Here is a 27029-nt window from a genome sequence, read left to right as displayed (position 1 = left end):
ACTAGGTCATCCTTCTGCAAGAACATATGGCTTGGCAAGGAAAGGGTGGGTCCGTACAAAAATAATCGGGAAGGGTTTCGCCGGGCGTCACAGGTCTCTCCCCAGAAATAGATTTTTCCTTCGTCAAAATCCCTTTTCTGGGTCGAACCTGTGACGGCCGGCGAAAAAGTACCAGAGAATGCCTTCCAAGCCCAATAAATTAATAACATAATGAGGAGAATACAATCACCATGTACGACAATACTATGATATAATAAAGTAATCGTCCAATTACCAACCAGCCAAATGACATAGGGAACGTAAGGTTAAATAATAATGACGACAAGGAACCAACTGAGTGTCGAATCGCAAAAGGCATCAAACCTTACATGTCTAAGTATATCTAAACATTAAAGGAACGGTAACTACAATAACAGTTAAACCATAGGAATTAAACATGGCAAATATCATAGGGCTAACGAACTACCAAGGAGAGCGGCTACGTGGTGTGAGTGGCGGGTAGGAGGGAGAAGAGAAGAGATGGAAGAAAGGAAGAAGAGGAGATTAATGGGGAGAGATAAGGCTCCCCTCTGCCATCGTTGGGTATTTAAGGGCCTGTAAGATCTTTAGATATTGGCGTTTGACAACCATAGGGGATTTCCAACCCGTATATTTTTTAAAATCATCAAAGTCCCTGTTCTGGAAATCATTGTTGGAGGCATCTACTGTCCGTATATCATGAGCCTGGGGAAATGATTCCGGATTAGTATGTTTAATGAAGTAGAGGATTTGTTGCCTGATACCGTGAATGGAAATAGTACCTCCTTGTTCCCTGATAACCAAGGAGCCAGACGAGCGGGTGGCAGTTCTAGCTAAAAAGGGGCTTGAGAGTGTGACTGTACACGGAGAAAAATCCTGGGGATGAAGAATAATCTTCCAAGAGGAGCACCTATTTTGCGGATCCTCATTTTTTAGCTAGGGAAGCTTTGTCTGGAAAGGAGTACTTCGACTGAAGGGAGGAAATCTATGTTTTCCGGGTTTCGTGAGAGCTGCTAGTTCTGATGTTCCATCACCTGAGGCCATAGCCGTTAGAAATAAAGTCTTCCTAAGAAGAGTGATATAAGAGCAGGATTCATTGTACGTGTCCATCGCAAGTTTGAGAACACCGTTCAGAGACCAAGAGTCCTTTTGTGGCCGAACCGAAGGTAGAAGCCTAGCACATGTTTTTGGGGTTGATGAGAAATAGGAATCAGCTAGGTTAATGTTGAACCCAACAAGGTAGATCTTCTTCAAAGCTGACTTGATGGTGGTTAGTGCTAACTGTTAGGCCTTTGTCAAATAGGAACCTCAAGAAAGAGATGGCTAAATGCGGGGACATACGAGTATGGTCTGCACTCTTAGGGGACCTACTAGTTGTTAACGGCCGAATCATATTGGCGAATTGTCGAGTCCCTTTTTGTCCCATTCGATGAAGAGATCGTTTCCGGTTCAATGTTCGCATCTCTACGAGCTGCCAACTTCCTGTAGTCCACAAAGTTAGAGTTTTGGCTATCCTTGAGTAATCTGACACAGTGAGTTTGGATACTCGGGTCAGTTTGAGGAATGGGATCCGGATGGGACTGAGTTTCAACTCGAGGAGGAGAGGAAACCAACTGTTCTTGGCCAGTGAGGTGGTACTAAAGCCACTGCGCCCGGGAAGGAGCGTAGTTTGTGTAAAAGTTTTTAGAAGATTCCCTGGGGGAGATAGGGAAATCTTCTAATGGTTCCAATCCCGGGGTAATGCGTCCATGGCATAAGCCCGAGGGTCCAGGGTTGGGGTCACATAACAAGGAAGTTAGTGATTCATCTGAGTTGCGAATAGATCTACCTGGAGGCCTGGAACGAGCCTGAGTATCCACCGGAATGAAATTATGTCTAGAGACCATTCTGACTCCAGTGGATCCGTCCTGGATAGTGAGTCCGCTCTCACATTCTGGCCTCCCGCTAGGTGAGGTGCTGACAGGAACCAGTTCTCTTCTGTTGCCCAGGCGAAGATAGTGACCAGGATCTGATTCAGGTTGGGTGACTTGGATCCTCCCCTGTTGACGTAGTGTACTGCGTCTGTATGTCTGACACTACTCTGATGTGGGTCGACCTCGGAGGAGAGTCTCTCTTCAGGGTCAAGAACACTGCCATGGCTTTGAGAACAATGATATGGGACTGTTTCATGGAGAGTGACCAAGAACCTGAAACATCTGATGTTCGGAGTAATCCCCCCCATCCACTTAGAGACGCGGCTGTATGGAATGTCACTTGTGGAGGTGGGAATTGTAGAGGAACCGATTTGGAGAGGTCCTTCGGTTCGGACCATGGGTGTAGTCTCATTTTCAAGACAGAGGGGATCTTCGAGACCATGTCTCTTATAGGTACTGTAGCTCTCTTTCTCCAAACTCGATTGATGTCTTTGAGTTTGGCTTTTATTAGATCTGTTACTGAAGTGAATTGGAAAAGTCCGAGGATACTTTCTAAGGCTCTTCGGACACCTGTTTGTGTTTGAGAAAATTTTTTGATCTTGGAAACTATTCCTCTTACCTTTTGGAAGGGAGAGACAACGTGTGCTTCGAAAGGTCCCACTGAATGGCTAACCATTCTAAGCGGACTGATGGTTGCAGGCGAGATTTTTTGGAGATTGACCCGAAATCACAGGTTGTCGAGAAATTGGAATAATTCCTTCGTAGCTCTGTTGCCTTCTATGACCGGCCGGGCCCAAATGAGCCAACCGGCCAGATAAGCAATGATCTGTATCTCTTGGTTCCTGAGTTGTTCTAACACTCTCTCTCCTAGTTTTGTGAATATCCTGGGATCAATGTTGAGGCCAAAGGGCATGTCTTGAACACAAAGGCTTTCCTGCTTAGGCGGAAACCCAGATAAGAAGAGAAGTTTCGAGCTAAAGGCGCAAGATAATAGTCGTCGGTAAGATCGACAGAGGTGGTGACGGTCCTACGGGGAAGTAAGGTCCGTACCTGAGAGATAGTCAACATCCGGAACTTGTCGCAGAGAATGTAAGAGTTTAGCTTGACAAGTCCAGGTCCACTCTCAATGCCGCCAAGCCTTTCTTCGGAATTGTGAACAGGTGGCTTTGGAACTTCAGTGATCGATCCCGTTTGATTGCTTCTTCTTGAGTAACCCTGTGGTGTACTCTTCCAGGATGGGAGTGGATTTCTGGGAGAAGGTCACTGGTGGAGGAGGAGGACCTTGTGGCCATTTTCACCTCAAACCTTTAGAGATTATGCTATGAGCCCACAGACCGAAGGTCCAATGGTCTCGAAAGTGGTAAAGTCTACCCCCTACCGGGACCACCGCGTTGTGAGGGGGTGAATCTAGGTACTTTCCTTCTCCGAGCCCCCTTTTTTCTAGGTCCGTCTCGATGGCGAGACTGTCTTCTACTCCTGTAGCTTCCTCTCTGGTGTCCACGAGAGGAGCCTGAGGGTTCGGATCTAGGGCTGTATGCAGGTAAAACATCCCAACGGGGTTGGGCTGTGTACCTGGGGAATCAGTGAGGTAGACCACCTGATGAGGGGGATTTGGATGCATAGACGTCGAATCGGAGGGAGGCTGTGATGACGAGTGGGTAACCGACTATCGATTCCTGTCTGATAGAGGCCTCAGACAGCACGTATTTCCCACAACTAACCCGATCAGACCATCAAACGTGTAGGTCGAATTGGAAGGGCAGATCTTGGAATTATCGTAACCCCCAGACTGACAACATCCTGGTCCAGACAGATCGGGCCTGCCCTTTAGGAAATAATACTGTTACCTTCGGTACCTTGTCTAACCTAACCAAGGCAATCTCTTTCAATCGAATGAATCCGTTGAACGGGAATTCTAGTACCTGGGAGTAAATTCTAGGTCCCCCAGAGGGAGGATGTCTATGCCATCCAGATTTATGGTACCATCTATATATGGAACATGTAAGGCAAATCTCTATGCGTTGTTTTTATCGAAGGAGGTTACTTCGATATGCCTGGGGCTGTAGGGGGAAACTTCTGAGTTCCTGAACGGATCTGACTCACTACCATACTTTTGAGCTCCGTCATAGCCCCTTGGTTTTCCCTAGAATGTGTTGCTTTTAGCAGTCACGGTTTATGCAGGGTAACATGAACATCAGGATCCATTAAGGGTCCTAGGTCGGTGACGTAGGTAATTGCAAAGCTGAAGGCTCAAAATTCATCCCCACCTACCTGCCCGTCCATGGGGTCGTCGTCCAACCTTAGAGAGGACACTCTGAGGAGATAGGGACCTCTAGATGGAGCATTTCTTCCCAACCTTGATAACCAAGGGCGGAGAGCCTCTCTTGCAGGCCAGAGAGATTCATCATCATCCTGACGGGAACCATGTAGGCGAACCTTCTGTAAAAGAAAGGGGACATAAGTCTGGATGTTCCTTGAACTTTGGTTAGTGATCCTATTCACAGGCTGGGATCAGCTGTATAACTCATAAAAATCAATTTTAAAGAAAAATCATTTAATGTACTATCTTTTGGGGTATAGTTCGACACTTGTATTCATGAAATGTGACACTGTTGGCGCATCCGCCACAGGTTGGCCACCCCTGACTCAGACGTTAAGAACCGGGTCTAACATTATTTACTGGCTATTAGTATTCTATTGATTCATCTGTTCACTGACCAGAGTTTCAAGGAACAGTAGATAGCCTCTCATGGCATGGTTAGTCTCGACCCGGCCCTTCATTAGAAGGGGCCAACGTTTGGTTCCCAGTACTGAGTGGAAACTTATTTCTATTTGAACACAATGTTGTATGGATATTTATTCATATTTAGGCATAGTTAGAATTGAATATGTATAAATATAGGCATAATCAATTTATTTCTATTTGAACACGATGTTGTATGAATATTTATTCATATTTATACATAGTTAGAATTAAATATATGCATAAATATAGGCATAGTTATGTTCATATATTTTTATTTGGACTTTCAAGAATAACTAATGAATATTACCAACGCAAATTCAAAGTGTCATTAAAGTACAGTTTACTTTGTATTCATGTTAAATCCTTTCCTTTACAGCAAAACAAGAGATTGGCCACCCGTGGTCTGAGTGAGCTCTGTCTGTACCGGAGCTCCGGTAACAATCCCCGGTACAAAGGTCCGTCATAGTGACAACGTGAACACCAGAGGAAAACTAATATTAACCTCAATGCTGATCGCCTGTACGATATCCGGTTAAGCCGGAGATTCGATGAAAAGGATCGTAATAACGATATTGTGATTATTTATGAAAAAGGGGTTCATACCCTGATTCTGATCGTCTGATTGATCTCTGTTTGTAACGGAGAACCAGTGACAAAGGTCCGTCATCGTGAAAACGTGATCCTCAGCGGTACGATAACATTCTCTAATACTGAATGTTTGTGTTATCTCCAGTGAAGCCGGAGATTCGATGAAAAAGGGACCGTAATAATGAAACTGTGAAGTCTTCATCGGTATCACATTGTTAACTCCGGTTCTGGCCGTCTGCTTGATCTCTGTTTGTACCAGAGATCCGGTAGCAAAGGCCCGTCACCGTGATATCGTGACCGTTCCCGGTACGATAACATTAACCTCAATGAATGATTGTGTTATCTCCCGTGAAGCCGGCCGTAACGGTGTAATTATGATCAAACATGACAAAGGTTCGTGTGTAAAAGGCTTCAGCCGGAGTCCGAGTGCCGGATTACACCGTTGCACTCCAAAAATCTGCTCCTGAACGTTAACTAGTTCTCACCCAATGAGTATCCATATAGCGGAGCATAACTCAAGGCGGAGCTAAGCATAACTCCGGAGCTAAGGGTGTCGGTATAAAACGACCCCAATTAATGACTCATACACTAACGTACCTATTAATAGTGTTAGCTATATTAACAGTAACCACATCAATAAAAACGTTTATAATATTAAACGTACTATCATCAACTCTGATACTAAGAGGAGGCTTGAATAACTCGTGATCGTATAAAAACGGAGAACGGGAAATTCACCTCTCTTACTCGAGCTAACAAAGAAAACGAGAGAAGGGATAACTCATATCTGTAGAACAGGGAACGAGCAGTCTCTGTTTTCGCTCTCAAGGTTACATAATAAAAAACTAACATCACACAATAAAACAAGAACATTAATAAAATTTATTGCTTTTCTTAGTAATAACCAAGAACGAAGAATAACGTAACAAAAAAACAAGGATATAGTCTAAATCGAAGCCTCTGAGGCAAGAACAAACTAACAGACTAAATCGCTAAACTTTAATTCGCTATTCTTTAAATCGCTATTCTTCGTAGGTCCAAATTGGACTTGCAAGCAAATAAATACCATAGTAAAAATTAATGATAACAATAAAAGGCCATAAAACGTAAGTGATATAACCAAGATGACAGAGTACCAGATGGGCAAAATTAACTAGAATATTTACCGAAGCGAACATAACCCAAAATGGCTGCCGATACCTCGGCAAGACAATCGCTTCCAAAACTAAAAACCACCATATTGGAAACAGAACAAATGCCCGGTACTGTCAAAAGCTGCCAAAACAAACTATGGTACTTAACATTGGTAAGGGTGAAGTATCAACGTCAGTCATGTTGAATTAACGACAATCACTTCGAAAAACACTGGGCAAAACACTTATAAACTTTGCTGGCAAGTCCAACACAGAAGGATGACCTAGTGAGCGCGAGTGGTGGGTGTCGGTAGGGTAACCCAACTGTATTCTCTAGGGCCTGTCACGGCCCTCCCCCTTTGATGAAGGGATTATCTAAATGGAAGACAGCCTGTGAATAGTGTTTTACAAACGCCCTTGTTAGATATACGACACCAACAAGGTGCTCGCGCGAGGGTTGTAACCTCTGCATTCCATGCTTTTAATTTTCTCTGGTATATTTGGAAGATTTATATCAGAAAAAGTACAAAGAAGACTTTTTCGCCGGCCGTCACAGGTTCGACCCAGAAAAGGTGTAATTGTCTAGAATTCCCAGACATGTTGGAAGGCATCTTTGAACTCTACTGACAGTATAGGACTGTTAGAACACTGGAAGTTTCCTGTTCTACTGCACGGCAAGAAAGCTGAGAGATGGTGAGAACCAAAGCCCCATGCCACAAAATATTGTAGAAGTAACAAAATTCCCTACAGCAGGACTCTGTTGATTGAGCATGTTTATTCAAACAGAGCGCTTGCCTGAAAAACCTTTCACAGCTCTATCTTTACTTTTGCTTCCAAGAGTAATCCTACTTCCGAAGGGTTTGTGAACTTAGGCCATGAATTGAAGCATGGTCGATCATCATTGCTACTAAGGGCTTTATCAAACTCTTTGAAAAATTTGCACAGTAATAGTACTGCAAGCATTCTTGGTAGGTTGAAAAGGAGAGTTCCTCCCCAAAAATCAGATCTCCTAGATGGAAAAAAAACTCAAGTCGGCACTTCATCCATCCTCCATCATATCAGTGGACAGTAGATTCATGGAAAGAAGAGGATATCTCACAACAAAACTCATCGTACCAGTACATTAACAAGGTATATTGTCCAATATTTCTGTTGCCATGCAATCCAAAGGTAAGGAGAACAATGGTTGTTAACCAGAAAAGCTTCAAAAACTATTGAAGCCATAGCTGGGAAGTTGCCCATGCAAGACTAGCATTCTCATAATGAAAGAAGTCTCAGAAGACATTGTCCATGTCGATCTGGAAGGTAGTGTAGGAACAGTAATAGTAACTCTGCTGCTACTATCATTATTTTTCCAGGGAGCCCCCTGTAGCTGTCATGCTAAGGTATTATTATTATTATTATTATTATTTGCTAAGCTACAACCCTAGCTGGAAAAGCAAAATGCTATAAGCCCAGGGGCCCCAACAGGGAAAATAGCCCAGTAAGGAAAGGAAAGAAGGAAAAATAAAATATTTTAAGAAGAGTAACATTAAAATAAATATTTCCTATATAAACTATGAAAACTTTAACAACCTGGGAATTCTAAGGAGGTTTTCTGATATATCTCAACATGCAGATCAAGACAAGAGGATAGAAGCCTATTTCAATGCTGAAGAGATTCTCCTGTATGAGATTAGAAATGGACAATTGCCGAGACCAATAGATAGACAAGGCCTAATTAAAAGTGCTCAAAAGAGATTATGCTTGCATGAACACTTAAGGAATGGTAGCCAAACCAAAGCACTGGGCTTTAAACTGGTAGCTACTTTACCCAAAGATGCAACAGAGAAAGCCTCTTGTAGGACAGAGAATGGATCTGAGAATACGTGTCTTTTCAGATCTGCAAGGATGGAATGGTCTTCATTCCCATGACAGAACATACTCTACTAGCAATGTCCATCCTGAATGGTGTCTGGGAAACCAAGCAGGGAGATCGATGACCGGTTTCAAGTTCTCCGTCGATTATTCCATTGGTAAGAGTAGATTGTAGGAGTATGTAAACTTTCCTGGCAGCCCTCATGTCACCTCCGTTTCTGCCAGTAGGGGGCGCAAATTCTGGTAGATCATGGATGATATCAGCAATCACCGCTAACAGGAGCTGCAAGAAGTCACATAATTTCAGGATCCTTTCTGCCTTACATTCCACTATCCCTCTTCCTATAAGACCAGGTTGCTGGTGAAAGGACAGAGTGCTGTTCGAGCCTTTGCAGGGAAGGAAAGCCTAGAGGAGCAGATCGGACCTGTGGGTCGCAATAGTCTTCCTTAACTCCTGCTATATGTGAGATGGGGATCTCAGAAGTTATCCTTGAAGGGCCTGGGCTCTTAGTGGTAACTAATTGGTGAAAAAGGAAACAGGTTTGTGCCTTCTTCCACCATGACCCCTTGATGTTTACTTCCTTCGTGGGAACCGCGTTGCTACCATCAAACCCACTTGTACCGTAAGAGACATTCACATTCAAGACTACCCGGTCCAGCGAAGCAGGAAGCAACCATATTCTCTCTCCTCTCAGTTTCGAATGGCACATAAGGCAGCTGAGAAGTGCTTTGAGGAGTCTTTGTTCTTGGCATTTGACTGGATTAAGTCTGTGTAGTTCCTCATCCTTGGGCTTGACAAAATCTGGGTTGTATTGTAGTTGTAATTGTGACAACCCAGCGATCAAACCTCGATGTAACTTGGAGGCTGGTTATGGAATAGCTTCCACAGCAGTGGACTTGGGTGTCAGAACATTGAGTCCTCGTGCATGATTCTTCATCAGGGACTCTACCATCAGCTGGTTAGATCTACTGGGGAGGGTGTCTGGGAAAACCCCAAGAATCAGGATCCTACCGATTTACTAAGCTGCCCTAAAGGTAGTTGTCTCTGGCACCGTCTTCCACTACTACCCCAAGAAAAAAATATGCAAAAGAGCTTGACTGAAGAATATCCTTGCCAACAACGGCTTGCATACTATGTAGCTCTCAGCACTTGTACGAGTGCTGAGATCAGATTTTAAAATCACCTGGTGTAACCCTTCAATCATGACCGAGATGTGTGAAGAACTAGGTTGAGGGGCAGTATCAGCAAGTAGAAAGACCTCACATGATGGTGTCACTGTAGCGTCTTGGGAACATCCCAAGGCTGATGAGGGACGAGCAGCTCTTGTACTCTGTCTCAAATGAAACCGAATACTGGTAGTAGGAGCTCTGTACTCCCCAGCAAAAATCATTTGCAGGATCAGGTTTGTGTATAACAATGCAGAGGAATCAGTCAAAGCCTCGAGATACTCTGTCAGAGTATGCTTCAGTGATTCCTTCCTCCTCCTATTCAGCAATAGGAACACTGGGAAGGAAGAGGTAAAATTATCTAAAAGATTAAAACACTTGATTGAAAGTGCTGTACTCCAGTAACCACCACCACCTTGTGTTTTAACAGCTGAATCCACTTTTCCTGAAAGCATCCATCCATATACCAAGGCACTTCCCCCAATATTGGGAGGTAGCCGACACCAACAATGAAACAAAACAAAAAGGGGACCTCTACTCTCTACGTTCCTTCAGCCTAACCAAGGACTCAACCGAGTTCAGCTGGTACTGCTAGGGTGCCACAGCCCAACCTCCCACATTATCCACCACAGATGAAGCTTCATAATGCTGAATCCCCTACTGCTGCTACCTCCGCGGTCATCTAAGGCACCGGAGGAAGCAGCAGGGCCTACTGGAACTGCGTCACAATCGCTCGCCATTCATTCCTATTTCTAGCACGCTCTCTTGCCTCTCTCACATCTATCCTCCTATCACCCAGAGCTTTCTTCACACCATCCATCCACCCAAACCTTGGCCTTCCTCTTGTACTTCTCCCATCAACTCTTGCATTCATCACCTTCTTTAGCAGACAACCATTTTCCATTCTCTCAACATGGCCAAACCACCTCAACACATTCATATCCACTCTAGCCGCTAACTCATTTCTTACACCCGTTCTCTCCCTCACCACTTCGTTCCTAACCCTATCTACTCGAGATACACCAGCCATACTCCTTAGACACTTCATCTCAAACACATTCAATTTCTGTCTCTCCATCACTTTCATTCCCCACAACTCCGATCCATACATCACAGTTGGTACAATCACTTTCTCATATAGAACTCTCTTTACATTCATGCCCAACCCTCTATTTTTTACTACTCCCTTAACTGCCCCCAACACTTTGCAACCTTCATTCACTCTCTGACGTACATCTGCTTCCACTCCATCATTTGCTGCAACAACAGACCCCAAGTACTTAAACTGATCCACCTCCTCAAGTAACTCTCCATTCAACATGACATTCAACCTTGCACCACCTTCCCTTCTCGTACATCTCATAACCTTACTCTTACCACATTAACTCTCAACTTCCTTCTCTCACACACCCTTCCAAATTCTGTCACTAGTCGGTCAAGCTTCTCTTCTGTGTCTGCTACCAGTACAGTATCATCTGCAAACAACAACTGATTTACCTCCCATTCACGGTCATTCTCGCCTACCAGTTTTAATCCTCGTCCAAGCACTCAAGCATTCACCTCTCTCACCACTCCATCAACATACAAGTTAAACAACCACGGCGACATCACACATCCCTATCTCAGCCCCACTCTCACCGGAAACCAATCATTCACTTCATTTCCTATTCTAACACATGCTTTACTACCTTTGTAGAAACTTTTCACTGCTTGCAACAACCTTCCACCAACTCCATATAACCTCATCACATTCCACATTGCTTCCCTATCAACTCTATCATATGCTTTCTCCAGATCCATAAACGCAACATACACATCCTTACCTTTTGCTAAATATTTCTCGCATATCTGCCTAACTGTAAAAATCTGATTCATACAACCCCTACCTCTTCTAAAACCACCCTGTACTTCCAAGATTGCATTCTCTGTTTTATCCGTAATCCTATTAATCAATACTCTACCATACACTTTTCCAACTACACTCAACAAACTAATACCTCTTGAATTACAACACTCATGCACATCTCCCTTACCCTTATATAGTGGTACAATACATGCACAAACCCAATCTACTGGTACCATTGACAACACAAAACACATATTAAACAATCTCACCAACCATTCAAGTACAGTCACACCCCCTTCCTTCAACATCTCAGCTTTCACACCATCCATACCAGATGCTTTTCCTACTCTCGTTTCACCTTCCCTTCTCGTACATCTCATAACCTTACTCTTACCACATTAACTCTCAACTTCCTTCTCTCACACACCCTTCCAAATTCTGTCACTAGTCGGTCAAGCTTCTCTTCTGTGTCTGCTACCAGTACAGTATCATCTGCAAACAACAACTGATTTACCTCCCATTCAAGGTCATTCTCGCCTACCAGTTTTAATCCTCGTCCAAGCACTCAAGCATTCACCTCTCTCACCACTCCATCAACATACAAGTTAAACAACCACGGCGACATCACACATCCCTGTCTCAGCCCCACTCTCACCGGAAACCAATCATTCACTTCATTTCCTATTCTAACACATGCTTTACTACCTTTGTAGAAACTTTTCACTGCTTGCAACAACCTTCCACCAACTCCATATAACCTCATCACATTCCACATTGCTTCCCTATCAACTCTATCATATGCTTTCTCCAGATCCATAAACGCAACATACACCTCCTTACCTTTTGCTAAATATTTCTTGCATATCTGCCTAACTGTAAAAATCTGATTCATACAACCCCTACCTCTTCTAAAACCACCCTGTACTTCCAAGATTGCATTCTCTGTTTTATCCGTAATCCTATTAATCAATACTCTACCATACACTTTTCCAACTACACTCAACAAACTAATACCTCTTGAATTACAACACTCATGCACATCTCCCTTACCCTTATATAGTGGTACAATACATGCACAAACCCAATCTACTGGTACCATTGACAACACAAAACACATATTAAACAATCTCACCAACCATTCAAGTACAGTCACACCCCCTTCCTTCAACATCTCAGCTTTCACACCATCCATACCAGATGCTTTTCCTACTCTCGTTTCATCTAGTGCTCTCCTTACTTCATCTATTGTAATCTCTCTCTCATTCTTATCTCCCATCACTGGCACCTCAACACCTGGAACAACAATTATATCTGCCTCCCTATTATCCTCAACATTCAGCAAACTCTCAAAATATTCCGCCCACCTTTTCCTTGCCTCCTCTCCTTTTACCAACCTTCCATTTCCATCTTTCACTGTCTCTTCAATTCTTGTGCCAGCCTTCTTTACTCTCTTCACTTCTTTCCAAAACTTCTTCTTATTCTCTTCATATGACTGACCCAATCCCTGACCCCACCTCAGGTCAACTGCCCTCTTTGCCTCACGTACCTTGCGCTTTACTTAGGAGTCAAATAAAAGTTGTTTCAGCACAAATATAAAACCTTGCACCTTTAATAGGAGTATGCTTTCAGCTTTACTTCCACATAGAGAGAAAAATGTGGAAGTAAAGCTGAAAGCATACTCCTATTAAAGGTGCAAGGTTTTATATTTGTGCTGAAACAACTTTTATTTGACTCCTAAGTTAAGTGAGTTGAAATGTGGCTTGGTAAATTTTCTAAGAGTAAAAAGTTATTTTTAACCCAGCAACAAAATCATCTAGTACTGTGCTTTACTTCCAAGACTTTGATAAATTTCATTCTGAAATATAAAACAACACTAAAAAGAGATTATTCAGGCATTTATTTTAAAATTTAGATTCCCCAAATCAATAATCAAAGTAGTCTCCACACTTACCTGGTTTTTCATTGATAAGAGGATGGCCTAATGCATTCCAGAATTCTTCCTTGTCTTTGAAGTAAGCTGTTGCAGTAGTATATTTCTCACTCCAGAGTGCATCGACCAATTCAACAATGGCAAGAGTAAGCTTTTGACCGGTTTCATTTGAAGACTGTATACAAGAGAGTAATACTGTATATAATTGTACACAAATATTTTCTTTTAGGCAGTAAATTACATGATAAATTTAGAACTATAATAGCAATTGCAGGTTTTTAAATGTTGAGAGAAAATTTACACAAGCAGAGAACAAATTTATTCCAACTTCCATTATCTTATAAAAAAAAAAATCTATACTGAATAATTTACAAAATAGGCTAAATACTAAAGAGTTACGACAAAAACTAATGTTAAAACTTGAAAATTCTTGTCCATAAAAAGCACAATTTCTAAGTACAATACCCAAAGATGCCTTTTCAAAATGAATAAAATTCACCATTCTAGATTTTGTGCTCCCTTGCTCTATTAATTGTCAGATACTTTTTTTTTTTTTTTGTTGCATTGACAAACTTACAATTTATCTTACTTTATCAATTAAAAAACTCTATCTTAACCCTATAGGCCAGAATAGAGATTAAAAAAACAATCGCTAGCAGCCAATTAACAATCGTTCTTGATGGGCCATTCATGACGAAAACAGACTCTCATTTACCTCATAAAAATATAAAAAAAGTTTAAAAGTAATATGATAAATTTGAAAGTAATTTGTATTTTTCCTAACGATACAAACCTGGAGCTATTTATAGGGATTATACTTTCATGCGAAGCTGGAAGTCTAGCCATAAGATTTTTAGTGAGGTATAACCACCCACCAGCTAGTTAACGGGGATTGGGGGGGTAGCCGGCTAACCCGCTCACACACATGCGCGTGTTGTATCGTCACTTTTTATTGCAGGCAGGACTTATCGGAAGACAGGTGATGGCGGTTTAATTTGTATAAATAACTACAGGTTTGTATCGTTACGAAATATACAAATTACTTTCAAATTTGTCATTTGTTCCGACACCAATACAAACCCTTGCTATTTAGAGGGATTGACTTAACCCTTAGCAGGGTGGAAGTCCAAACCAACTGACTGGTCACTGATCCAGGGTATTTCCGCAAGTGCTCCACACGTAACAGGGAGAAACCCTGACACCGCTAAACAATTCGTGTAAAGCACGGTCAGCAGCCTGAGCAATCTGTGTGATTGTGTGAAACTAGCAGTGTAACTAGTCTACGTAAGATTTCTCAGACACACAGGAATCTTATAACCAACCATAGACATTACCCAATCCCACCTCACCAGTGGGTATGGGAAGTGTAAAGTATATTTTTCTATACCACGTTACACAAGGTAAATGGTTCTACCTACAGACAGCGGAGGACAGCTTTGCAGAGTACGGTACGTGCTGTTACATCACAGGGTGGAAGATGAAAGAAAGAGCCAGTCATTTTTCATCATTCATCCTGGACTTGACCATGGTTAAATTAAATTCTGCCCTCCCCCATCTGCTACTTGTCCATCAAGGAGCCTGTGTTATGAGATGAAGTGTCTGAGGAGTATGGCTAGTGTATCTCATTTAGATAGGGTTAGGAACAAAGTAGTGAGGGTGAGAACAAGTGTAAGAAATGATTAAGCAGCTAGAGTGGATATGAATGTATTGAGGTGGTTTGGCCATATTGAGAAATGGAGAGTAGCTGTCTGCTAAAGAAAGTGATGAATGCAAAAGTTGATGGGAGAAGTACAACAGGAGGGCCAAAGTTTGGGTGGATGGATGGAGTGAAGAAAGCACTGGGTGATAGAAGGATAGATGTGAGAGAGGCAAGAGAGCGTGATAGATAGAGGAATGAATGGCGAGCGATTGTGACGCAGTTCCGGTAGGCCCTGCTGCCTTCCGCCAGTTACCTTGGTGACTGCGGAGGTAGCGGCAGTAAGGGATTCAGCATGTGAAACTTCCTTTGTGGTGGATAATGAGGGAGGGGGGGCTGTGGCATCCTAGCAGTACCAGCCAAACTCGGCTGAATCCCTCGTCAGGTTAGGAGGAGCACAGATGGGAAAGGTCTCCATTTGTTCCCTAGTTTTGATGTTGACTACCCCCAAAATTGGGGGAGATGTCTTGGAAAATAGATAAACAGAAAAAGGAAAAACTCTGAAAATCTTGGTGGCCTATCAACAGCACCACAAACACACAAAAAGTGAGTTATTTACCTATATGACACTGCGGACCCAAGTACACAAAAACCATAGTACTATCACTCTTCTCTTTTTGTTAGATAAAATACTGCATTGTGTGGGCTTTTAAATACTGTAACATGGATACGGGCTGTATATCTGAGATGGGTTTGTGGTGAAACAAAACTATTTTCCCATAGTATTTAATTGAGGAGATTCTGTCATGTTTTAGATTTTTATAAAAGTAGCTTGCTTTGTTAACTTTATCTTTCTTGGAATTTTTTTACTTTTCTTAAATTAAATACACTGTGTCAACTTTCAATGATGATAGTGCTTCAAAACAGTGACATAAAAACACTTACTGGATTTGTAAGAAGGGAAGTAAGTGGATCTAAAAGCTTCTCAGGAGGAGTTAGGAAGGCATTGGTAAGTCCTTGCTGTTTGGTGGTTGAGGCTTTCAAAAGTCGTAACAGTGCTACCTTTACCCCAACGTCTTCAGTATCAGAGTCTAATCTACGAAGTAAGGCATCTCTTATGCCATCAGCCTCGCTTCCCAAACAAGCCACTAATGGGACATCCAGTTTCTGCAAAATTTAGGGATAAAAATAAAGTTCCAAGAAAACATTACAATCGTATAATCAATTTCTTATATCTAACATTACTTCAAGAGTAACCAATAACATTATAATTTTAATAGAAATATGACAAATTCGAAGATAATTTGTATTTTTCCTAACCATACAAACCTTAGCTATTTACAGAGGGTTTACCTTTTAGCGCAGCTGAAATGGCGAGCCATTAGAATTTAACGAGGGTGTATTACCCCCTCGCTAGTTAGCGGGGGGGGGGGGGGGGGGGGGGGGGGAGTGGTAGCTAGCTACCCCTCCCTCCCCTCACACACAGATGAATGCTCACTTTCACTTAGAGGTAGGACTTGTCTTGGGGGACAGGGCTGGCGGGCAAATATGTGTAAATAGCTAAGGTTTGTATGGTTAGGAAAAATACAAATTATCTTCGAATTTGTCATTTGTTCCGTAACTGAAATACAAACCACGCTATTTACAGAGGGTGACTTACCCCTTAGGTAGGGTGGAAAGTCCCCAGCCATACTGGCTTTGGCTTTACCCGGGGACTCAGAATCCGATTGAGTCGCACTCGAGAAAAGGAGTCCCTGCACCTCACAAGTTCCTTGCTCCGCAAGGAACCATGTGGCCTACGTAAGCTTGTGTGTGAAGGAAGAAGTGTGACCCGTCCTAGGCAGTTGACCTGGAGTTCCAGAAGGAACTCTGGGTTAGGACGTTCCCAATACCACCTCGTCAGGGTATGGGGGACGCGACAGTATTGACTCAATACTCGGAACACAAGGAAGCATGGTTTACCTGCAGAGGTTCGAGGTCAGCTATGCAGAGACCAGGATGCTGCTTCCCCGTAGAGGGGATGATGAAGAAAGAAATAAGAGCCAGACATACTTCTTTCGTTCATGCAGACTAAAACCTGATAACAATGCCCTCAACCTTCTGCTACCTGTCCAAAAAGGAGCCTGAGGTTAGACCAGCTGTTGTGTAGCCACCACAGAGCGATAGAAAACGTATCGAGACTCCTGTGGGTCACGCCCTGCAGGAAGCGGGCTGCGAAGGTCATTAGACGCTTCCAGACTCCAGCTTGTAGCATCTGCGTCACAGAGTAGTATTACTCGAAGGCGAGGGACGTTGCGATGTATCCAACATCGTGCTGTAGGGCGACGTGACGGGGGAGGGTCTGGAGACAGGTCGAGATGAATGTCCTTGAGTCCGGGCTGAAGAGGTATACTGGTGACTCTCCCCCATGTCCTCCTTGTGCCCCCAAATCGGCTGCAACTGAGGACAAACTGCAGCTGTTCCCAGTGCTAACCTCTCGATTCCTTTACTGGCAAGAAAGAGAAGGTCTTGGGACATCAGATACAGAATGGAGACTCAAAATCTTGAAGGAATTGGACCGAAGGGCCGGAACCCCCAGAATTCTGAGTCTAGCCAACAACTCAGGAGCGAACCTGAATGTTGCCTTCCTCTCTTCCTTAGAAAGGGGGGAGTCGTAAGAGACCAAGAAGATTGCTTACACACTAGCCGTGGTCAGAGTGAGCAGGAGACCCAAGGCGGAATACAATCCGAGGCCTGTCGTAAAGGGTCTTGAGAAGATCTCTTAAAGGACTAAAAGTCCGAGCCATGCTCCAAGTTGGAGGTCTTCCTCCGACTAGGGCAGGGACGATCGTAGCTTCGCATGAGCGAGGATAGAGACAGCGGGCAGGAAAAAGTTATTCCTTTAAGCCTGAAGGTCAGGGAAAGGCTGAGCGACAGGCTTCATTGCCGAGAGCGGAAAGGAGTTTCCTCCCGCCGAAAGGCAATAAGATCGTTATTGCTGGAGAAGAGGCCTCAAGGGAAGAGGTATATCTCCCACGGCACCAACCACCTTAGACTCTTCACTTTGCCTGGGAGACCCCTGTGGATGACTATCGCAGATGACGAGACCTCCGTACCGCGACTGTAGCGGGTTGTCTCTTCTTGAGGAGGAAGCGTAGTGTCTCCAGGCATGAAGCCGAAGCGACGCCCCGGTTCAGGAGAGATGTCGCAGTGTGGTTGCTTGAGTAGTCTGCGCCGTGGGAGAAGCTCTCCCAGGAGTTCTGTCAGGGGAAGCAGAGGGTCCAGAAACCGTTCTGCGCATAGTCCCAGTGGAGCTCTCCCATTGAAAGGTTGACAGACAACCTGGTCTTGTTGAGACCCATTGTCCACAGACAAAAAGGAGGGAAGACGCAGGCGTCGAAGTTGTCCCACCATCACCGGAATGCATCTTGCCAGAGTCTCGGGGTCTGAGACTGGGGGGAAAAACAGCAGAAGCTTGAGGTTCCAAGCTGTCGCGATCAGGTCCCCCAGACCAGGACTTGCTGGTTACCCAAGGTCAAAGACCCCCAGGTACACTCTCTCTACGAGGCTCTGCTCGGATAGTCGGAGAGAACATTCCCCTGCCTGGAATGAGAGAGCCGATGGTGGTATTGAGAGAATCTCAATCATCCCGGTATCTCTACTGCAAGATGTGAAGGTGTGAAAATGCGTCCCCTGCTGGTTAGAATACGCCGGAATCATGAAGTCGACGCGCACGGGGCGACTCGGCAGGAGCTGTAGGATCTGTAGAGGGGCCAGACTAAGGCCCCTAAGCCTGCCTCAATGATGGAGAGGTATCCTACAGGTCTTGACCATAGGCCTGGACCGGAACATGCCCCCCCCCCCCCCCCCTTTCCTTTGACGAGTCCGAGAACAGCATCAAGAATGTGGGGAAAGGACGAGAATATCCACTACCATCAAGAGGCTCCATAGGTCAACACCCATTACAGGTCTAATAGTTCCGCTGGTCCCATAGGGGCCAGGAAGTCCGGTTAAACATTGCCTGAAGCCACCGAAACTTGGACCGCCCCACATGGAACTTATCCTGAGGCGACCGTTCGGACTATAGACGGGTCAATGAGGAAAGGAAAACTAGGAAATGTTCCAAGGTAGGGCTGAAAGCTCTGCTTGACTAAGAACAGGTACTGCGACTCTCCTCAGTCTTGCCACAGTCAACTGAAAGGAAGGCTCGGAGGATGTGGTAACAGAATCTGGCGTCCCCAGGTGGTCACCCATCCAAGTACCGACCAGAACCGACGTTGCTTAACCTCGCTGGACGGACGAGAAGCGGGGTTTCCAACGTGGTAAGGCCGTTGACTCAATATCATGGCCAGATACTCCAGATGTTGACGCAGAGGAAGAGAAGGCTCCAAGCAAAATACCATGAACCCACACTCATGGTAAGCATCCGGAAGCTTGTCCCAGCGTTGAAGAAGGTCGAACCAAAGCCTACCGGAGTTGACCAACCCTCCAAACAGCAGAGGAGGCGGAAGCCTGCACCTGAACGACCATGAGGAAGGCAGGGAGAGTTCTCTGGGGAAAAAAACCTGCTATGCCACGGCGGGATAGCCACACTGCATCATATACTTGCAGTCTAGGCTGAATTCGACGAGCTCCCTGGAAGATGGATGGAATGGAAACTGAAAGTACCCCTCCTTCCGATCCAGGGTTTAAGGAGTCCTGTCGCCTCGTTACCAGTCTGATTGATTCTGCTGTTCTACGCTGGCCGAAGTTTGTTCGACAAACTTGATCAGGGGTGAGAGGTCGAATACGGAACTCCCCTCTCAGATCCTTCCTTACAAGAAAGGATCGACTGAAGAGGCCGGGGGTGAAGCCGTCGATGATCCTACGGAAGACCTTCGCCTAAGGTATGGATCATTCTGCCCAACCGGGCAACTCTTGCTGACGCTATGGCATAGAGGTTCAGAGACACTGAATTCGCTGACAGAGACGGCAGGCGCGATATCCTTGGCTGATCACAGAGATTGTGCGGGAATGGGCATCGGGAAGCTGTCATTCGGATGAGTAACCTTACGCATCCTCCCAGCGAAAAACCTGCAATCCTAGAGTTCGTGAACTCTGTCGCTCCTTTTAGGACTATGCCCCCCCGAGGGAGCCTCCCGTGCCATCTGTTCCTGACAGGAGGAAACTGCAATTGGACACCTTGTCCCAGTTGTCGTAGCCGATAACTTAGGCCGACGCGGTTGAAAGAAAAGGGCGCTGGAGCCCTGCAGAGTCTGGAAGAAAGCGCCTTGGAGGAGTGAAAACGGAAGTCGATTTCCTCCGCACAGCCGCTGTCTAAGTCTCTGTCCTTGGGCACAAACAAACTCTTCTCAAGGATGGAAGGGTGTCTGAAGTCGTCGACCTCCACAGATGAGACACCCGAAGGAAGCCCTCAGTCAGCGCGTCCAGATGGTACAACATCGAGCTTGTCCGCAAGTTAGATACTTAACGACGAAAGGCCAAGGTGCCTGAGCTCGAGAGGAGGAAAGTACCCATGATCTTCCTGTAGCTTCCTTGAACCAAACCTCGGGCCGTAACCGAGGAGGGAAAGGACCTGGTAAGCCCCCAGAGGAAGGGGTAAGCAGTCACCCCTTGTCCAATGGAGAAATCTCGAACGGAAAGCCCCCCCGCCAAAAATCCTTCCAGAGAATGACGGGGAAGGGCTAACCCAGGTTCTGGAAAGAGGAGTGTTGCTCAGATCTCCCTGAAGTTTCTCCTATTCTTGCAAGTGCCATGCTCTGCGTTTACGGGGTGAGGCCGTGTTGTGGAAATACGCTCCAGAAGAACTCGCCAGGCTGGCCATGCTGCGAAAACCCCATTGGGAATCGTGGTCGCAATCGCCCTGGAGGTCGCGCGATGGTAATTCAAAGATTTGCGCGTGGGCGAACGTGGAAGCGCCCATGCGCGGTAACGCAGGAACGCAAAAAAAAGGTGAGCGAAGGAGCGCAGAAGGAGGGCGAGCGTGGTAGGAAGGGCGAGAGCTGGTGGTCGGCGAGCGATAACCCATAGACGAGCAATGGATACTGCAAGAAATAAGCCGACGTTTGTGGGAAGAAACACTGTAGGTTCGAGCGACGGAACACCGTTGGTTCGCGCGACGGAACACCGTCGGTTCGCGCGACGGAACACCGTCGGTTCGCGCGACGGAACACCGTCGGTCCTCGCGACGGAACACCGTCGGTTCGCGCGACGGAACACCGTCGGTTCGCGCGACGGAACACCGTCCGTCCGCGCGATGGAAAACCGTTGGTTCGCGCGCGGGCGAACATTGGAGAGCATGGGCGCGGACGCGCATGAGCGTAGACGTGCAGGCACGTGGGCGTGTGGGCGCGCAGGCGAATGATCGCGCGGGCGCACAGGCAAGCGGTCGCGCAGGCAAAGTTGCGCGGGCGCGCAGGCAAAGTTGCGCGGGCGCGCAGGCGAACGGTCGCGCGGGCGAGCGGTCGCGCGGTCGCGCGGTCGCGCGGGCGAGCGGGCGAGCGGTCGCGAGGGTGGGCAGGTGAATGAGCGCGAGTCCGAGGCGGCGAACGCAACCGTTAGCGCAATGGCGAGGAAACACGCTGCCGCGTGGGCGAGGAAGACCGCTGGCGATATGGATCAACAGGCGATCGGTGGTGAGCTGGTGAGCGCTAACGCGCAGGTTGGCGATGGCGCGTTGTGGCATGCCGACGCGATGGCGAGCAGCATGCGCAGGTGAGCGATCGCGCGATGGCGAGCAGCATGCGAAGGTGAGCGATGGCGATCAGCATGCGCAGGTGGTCGGTCGCGCGATGGCGATCAGCATGCGCAGGTGGGCGGTCGCGCGATGGCGATCAGCATCCGCAGGTGGGCGGTCGCGCGATGGCGATCAGCATCCGCAGGTGGGCGGTCGCGCGATGGCGATCAGCATCCGCAGGTGGGCGGTCGCGCGATGGCGATCAGCATCCGCAGGTGGGCGGTCGCGCGATGGCGATCAGCATCCGCAGGTGGGCGGTCGCGCGATGGCGAGCAGCATCCGCAGGTGGGCGGTCGCGCGATGGCGAGCAGCATCCGCAGGTGGGCGATCGCGCGATGACGAGCAGCATCCGCAGGTGGGCGATCGCGCGATGGCGAGCAGCATCCGCAGGTAGGCGATCGCGCGATGGCGAGCAGCATGCGCAGGTGAGCTAGTAGCTGGCGAACCATGTTCCTTCAGAAGTGTTGGAGAACGTTGGCGTGCCGGCTGTAACACACGCGGGCGATCCGGAGATCACCGAGAGACAGGTGATCGCTGGCGAGCTGATGATCGCTGACCTGAACCGAAGTTCTAGATCGCGAGGGCGAACGTGGGTGCACAGGGCGCGTAACAGGAACCAACAGGAACAGCAGGGATGATCATCATGAGAGCGCTGACGAACAGGAGAGCGCTGATGAGCAGGAGAGCGCCTGTGCGCTAACACTGAGCAGGAGCAGGAGAGAACACAGCAGAAGGGCGCGCAGGGGAACCCTGACACGCAAGGAAAGAACCCCCGTGGGAGGCAACCCTTTGCCCCGAAGGGATCGTTGTCCGTCGGGAGACTGATGACCGTCGGAAGACCGTTGTCTGTCCGCCGGGAGACTGATGTCCGTCGGAAGACCGTTGTCCGTCGGGAAGACCGTTGCCCGTCGGAAGATGAGATCAGACTGCTGTCCATCTGCACCAAGGCAGAAGATCAAGAAAAAGGAGTTGTAGGCTGCAAACGGAGATTCAAAAAGGCGCCTCTTAGCACCCTTATAGGGTGATGAGAGGCCCTTACGACGAGGCGGACGGTGGGCCTTACGGCAAGGGAGGCCAACAGCAACAGCAACAGAAGAATCCTCCGAAGAGGAGTCTCTATGAGTGTACTATCTCGCGAACGAAAGAGAAACACTTCGTAGAAGAGACTGGTCAGCCAGTGACCTAAAAGGAGCAATCCTCCGAAGAGGAGTTCCTGCAGTTGCCCAGCCCCTTGAGCGAAACTGCAGGTGTGATCGCTCAGCACCAAGAGCATAGTCGCACGAAAAAAAGGCAAGAGAAGAACCCCCCAAAAGGGGAAAAACTCAAGCCCGGACAGGAAAAACTTCCCTCGGAAGGAAAGTTACCCGCCCAAGGAGGCAAGCCTCCTGATTGTTCTAAAATGAACTGGAGAGCTGTCCGTCGTCACGGGAGTACTTCCAGTAGAAGGAGACATGCCCCTGACGAAAATACAAGGGGGGAGGCAGCAACAGCCGAATCCCCAGGACTCAACAAGACAGCTCACACCGTTGCCATATTACAGAAACGAACTAGATCGGTAACTGTAAAAAAATAAAACAAAAAATGATATCTTAATTATAAAATAAATTTTTGAATATACTTACCCGGTGAATATATAATAGCTGCTGCTCCAGTGGCTCAACAGAAAAACACACAAAAACTCGCGAGCGATCGCTATGAAGGTTGCGGGTGTGCTCACCAGCGCCAACTATCGGCCAGATACCACACATGCATGTAAACAAGCCTCAATTCTTCTCGTCCCGCTGCGTCTCTATTGGGGAGGAAGGGAGGGCCTTTAATTTATATATTCACCGGGTAAGTATATTCAAAAATTTATTTTATAATTAAAATATCATTTTTAAATATTTAACTTAGCCGGTGAATATATAATAGCTGATTCACACCCAAGGCGGTGGGTAGAGACCAGAGTTAATTAAGTTTACAGCGTATATGCTTAGAGTTTTTGACAGTTATCAATATAACAAAACCCAAATATATAGGTACCTGGTAAGGAAGTTGACTTAGACGATTACTCTGCCTTGTAAGTCTGTCTTCCTCACGAAGCCCAGCGATCCTCTTAGGATGCTGAAAGACTCCCAGGAGCTGAAGTATCAAGGGCTGCAACCCATACAAACAGGACCTCATCAAACCCGTAATCTGGGCGCTCTCAAGAAATGACTTTGACCACCTGCCAAATCAACCAGGATGCGAAAGGCTTCTTAGCCTTCCGTACAACCCAAAAAACAATATTAAAAACATTTCAAGAGACAGATTAAAAAGGATATTGGAATTAGGGAAGTGTAGTGGTAGAACCCTCACCCACTACTGCACTCGCTGCAACGAATGGACCCAGTGTGTAGCAGTCCTCGTAAAGAGTCTGGACATCTTTTAAGTAAAACGACGCGAACACTGACTTGCTTCTCCAAAAAGTCGCGTCCATGATACTTTGCAGAGATCTATTTTGCTTGAAGGCCACGGAGGTTGCTATAGCTCTAACTTCGTGCGTCTTAACCTTAAGCAAACATCGGTCTTTCTCATTCAAGTGAGAATGAGCTTCTCGTATTAAAAATCTGATAAAATATGACAAAGCATTCTTTGACATAGGCAATGATGGTTTCTTAACTGAGCACCATAATGCCTCAGATTTACCTCGTAATGACTTAGTACGAGCTAAATAGAACTTAAGAGCTCTAACAGGACATAATAATACTCTTTCCAGTTCGTTGCCTACGATCTCTGATAAGCAAGGAATATCAAAAGATTTAGGCCAAGGACGAGAAGGCAGTTCATTTTTGGCCAGGAAACCAAGTTGAAGAGAACAAGTGGCTTTTTCTGTAGAAAAGCCGATGTTCTTACTGAAGGCATGAAGTTCACTGACTCTTTTAGCCGAAGCCAAGCACACTAGGAAAAGCGTCTTGAGAGTGAGATCCTTCAGGGAGGCTGAATGTAATGGCTCAAACCTGTCTGACATGAGGAACCTTAGGACCACGTCTAAGTTCCATCCAGGAGTTGCCAAACGACGTTCCTTAGAGGTCTCAAAAGACTTAAGGAGATCTTGGAGATCTTTATTGTTGGAAAGATCTAAGCCTCTATGCCGAAAGACCGAAGCCAACATGCTCCTGTAGCCCTTGATCGTGGGAGCTGAAAGGGAGCGAACCTTTCTCAGATGTAAGAGAAAATCAGCGATTTGGGCTACAGAGGTACTGGACGAGGACACAGATGCTGACTTGCACCAGTCTCGAAAGACTTCCCACTTCGACTGGTATACTCTAATGGTAGAAGCTCTCCTCGCTCTTGCAATCGCACTGGCTGCCTCCTTCGAAAAGCCTCGAGCTCTTGAGAGTCTTTCGATAGTCTGAAGGCAGTCAGACGAAGAGCGGGGAGGTTTTGGTGTACATTCTTTACGTGGGGCTGACGTAACAGATCTACCCTTAGAAGAAGACTTCTTGGAAAGTCTACCAGCCATTGAAGTACCTCGGTGAACCACTCTCTCGCGGGCCAGAGGGGAGCAACCAACGTCAACCTTGTCCCTTCGTGAGAGGCGAACTTCTGCAGTACCTTGTTGACAATCTTGAATGGTGGGAATGCATATAAGTCCAGATGAGACCAATCTAGGAGAAATGCGTCTATGTGTATTGCTGCTGGGTCTGGGACTGGAGAGCAATAGATTGGAAGTCTCTTGGTCATCGAGGTTGCAAAGAGGTCTATGGTGGGTTGACCCCAAGTCGCCCAAAGACTCTTGCACACATCCTTGTGGAGGGTCCATTCCGTAGGAATTACCTGACCCCTCCGACTGAGGCAGTCTGCTAAGACGTTCAAGTCGCCCTGGATAAACCTCGTTAACAGGGAGATGCCTCGATCTCTTGACCAAATGAGCAGGTCCCTTGCGATCTCGTACAGCGTGAGGGAGTGGGTGCCTCCTTGCTTGGAGATGTACGCCAAGGCTGTGGTATTGTCGGAGTTGATCTCTACCACTTTGTTTCGAAGGAGACTCTCGAATTTTATCAAGGCCAAGTGGACTGCCAAAAGCTCCTTGCCGTTGATGTGCATGCTCCTCTGACTTGAGGTCCACAGACCTGAGCATTCCCGACCGTCCAGGGTCGCACCCCAACCCAAATCCGACGCGTCTGAGAATAGTACGTGGTTTGGGTTCTGAACTGCTAGGGAAAGTCCCTCTCTCAGACTGATATTGTCGTTCCACCAATTCAGGCATGCCTTTACTGGTTCGGAGACCGGGATTGAGACCGTCTCTAACGTCTTGTCCTTCTTCCAGTGAAAGGCTAGATGGAACTGGAGAGGTCAAAGGTGTAACCTTCCTAGCGAGACAAACTGCTCCAGGGATGATAGAGTTCCTACTAGACTCATCCAATTCCTGACTGAGCACCGTTCTCTCTTCAACATTAGTTGGACTTTGAGCAGGGCTTGCTCTATTCGGGTGGCAGACGGAAAAGCCCGAAAAACTGGACTGCGAATCTCCATCCCTAAATACAGTATAGTTTGGGATGGAATCAGCTGGGACTTTTCTAGGTTGACCAAAAGTCCCAATTCCTTGGTCAGATCCAATGTCCAATGAAGATCCTGCAGACAGCGATGACTGGACGAGGCTCTGAGAAGCCAGTCGTCCAAGTACAGGGAGGCTCGGATTCCCGATAAATGGAGGAATTTTGCTACATTCCTCATAAGCCTCGTAAACACGAGAGGAGCAGGACTTAGGCCAAAGCACAGGGCCCGAAACTGGTATACCACATTTTTGAAAACAAACCTCAGAAACGGTTGGGAATCTGGGTGTATCGGGATGTGGAAGTACGCGTCTCGTAGGTCGAGAGAGACTATCCAGTCTCCCTTTCTGACCGCTGCTAAGACTGATTTCGAGGTCTCCATGGTGAACTTTGTTTTCGTAACAAAGACGTTGAGCGCACTGACGTCTAGCACCGGTCTCCAACCTCCTGTCTTCTTCGGGACTAGGAAGAGACGGTTGTAAAACCCCGGTGATTGAAGGTCCGAGACTTTCACCACCGCTCCCTTCTCTAGCAACAGAGACACTTCTAGGTTTAGGGCTTGTCTCTTTGACTCCTCTCGGTACCTGGGAGAGAGGTCGATGGGGGAAGTCGCTAGAGGAGGTTTGCGTACAAATGGAATTTTGTACCCCTCTCTGAGCAACCGAACAGACTGTTGGTCTGCGCCCCTCTTCTCCCAGGCTTGCCAGAAGCTCTTCAATCTGGCTCCTACTGCTGTCTGAGGCTGTGGGCAGTCAGACTCTGCCACGTGAGGACTTGGCTCCTCTCTTCTTTCCTCTCTTTCCCTCGGCACGAGTACTTCCCCTGCTGGGAGCTCTGCCACGAAAGGGCGGGATAAATCTGGACGCCGGAGTGTCGATCCTGGGTCTAGCAGAAAAGGATGTAGAAGAAGTCCCCTTGCGAGCAGAGGACGCCACCAAGTCATGGGTGTCCTTCTGCACAAGC

At 46.6% G+C, this 27029-nt stretch overlaps 1 protein-coding gene and 1 pseudogene across 1 annotated transcript in view; both read right to left on the bottom strand.

Annotated features, from left to right (window-relative positions):
• LOC137660303 (nucleoporin NUP188-like) overlaps positions 1 to 27029 on the bottom strand; it is a 163798-nt gene that overhangs the window by 63292 nt on the left and 73477 nt on the right. Inside the window, exons 16-17 of the mRNA XM_068395097.1 lie at positions 15780 to 16001; positions 13220 to 13373 (exon numbers count right to left, since the gene is read on the bottom strand). Coding sequence (XP_068251198.1) covers positions 13220 to 13373; positions 15780 to 16001 — 376 coding nt within the window. The remainder of the gene's footprint in view (positions 1 to 13219; positions 13374 to 15779; positions 16002 to 27029) is intronic.
• LOC137614529 (5S ribosomal RNA) lies at positions 19031 to 19149 on the bottom strand (annotated as a pseudogene).

Source organism: Palaemon carinicauda, chromosome 20 (assembly GCF_036898095.1).
Source record: "Palaemon carinicauda isolate YSFRI2023 chromosome 20, ASM3689809v2, whole genome shotgun sequence".
Classification (NCBI taxonomy): domain Eukaryota; kingdom Metazoa; phylum Arthropoda; class Malacostraca; order Decapoda; family Palaemonidae; genus Palaemon; species Palaemon carinicauda.
The sequence above is the reverse complement of the archived record's forward strand: the minus strand, read 5'-3'. Positions and strand labels throughout refer to the sequence as shown.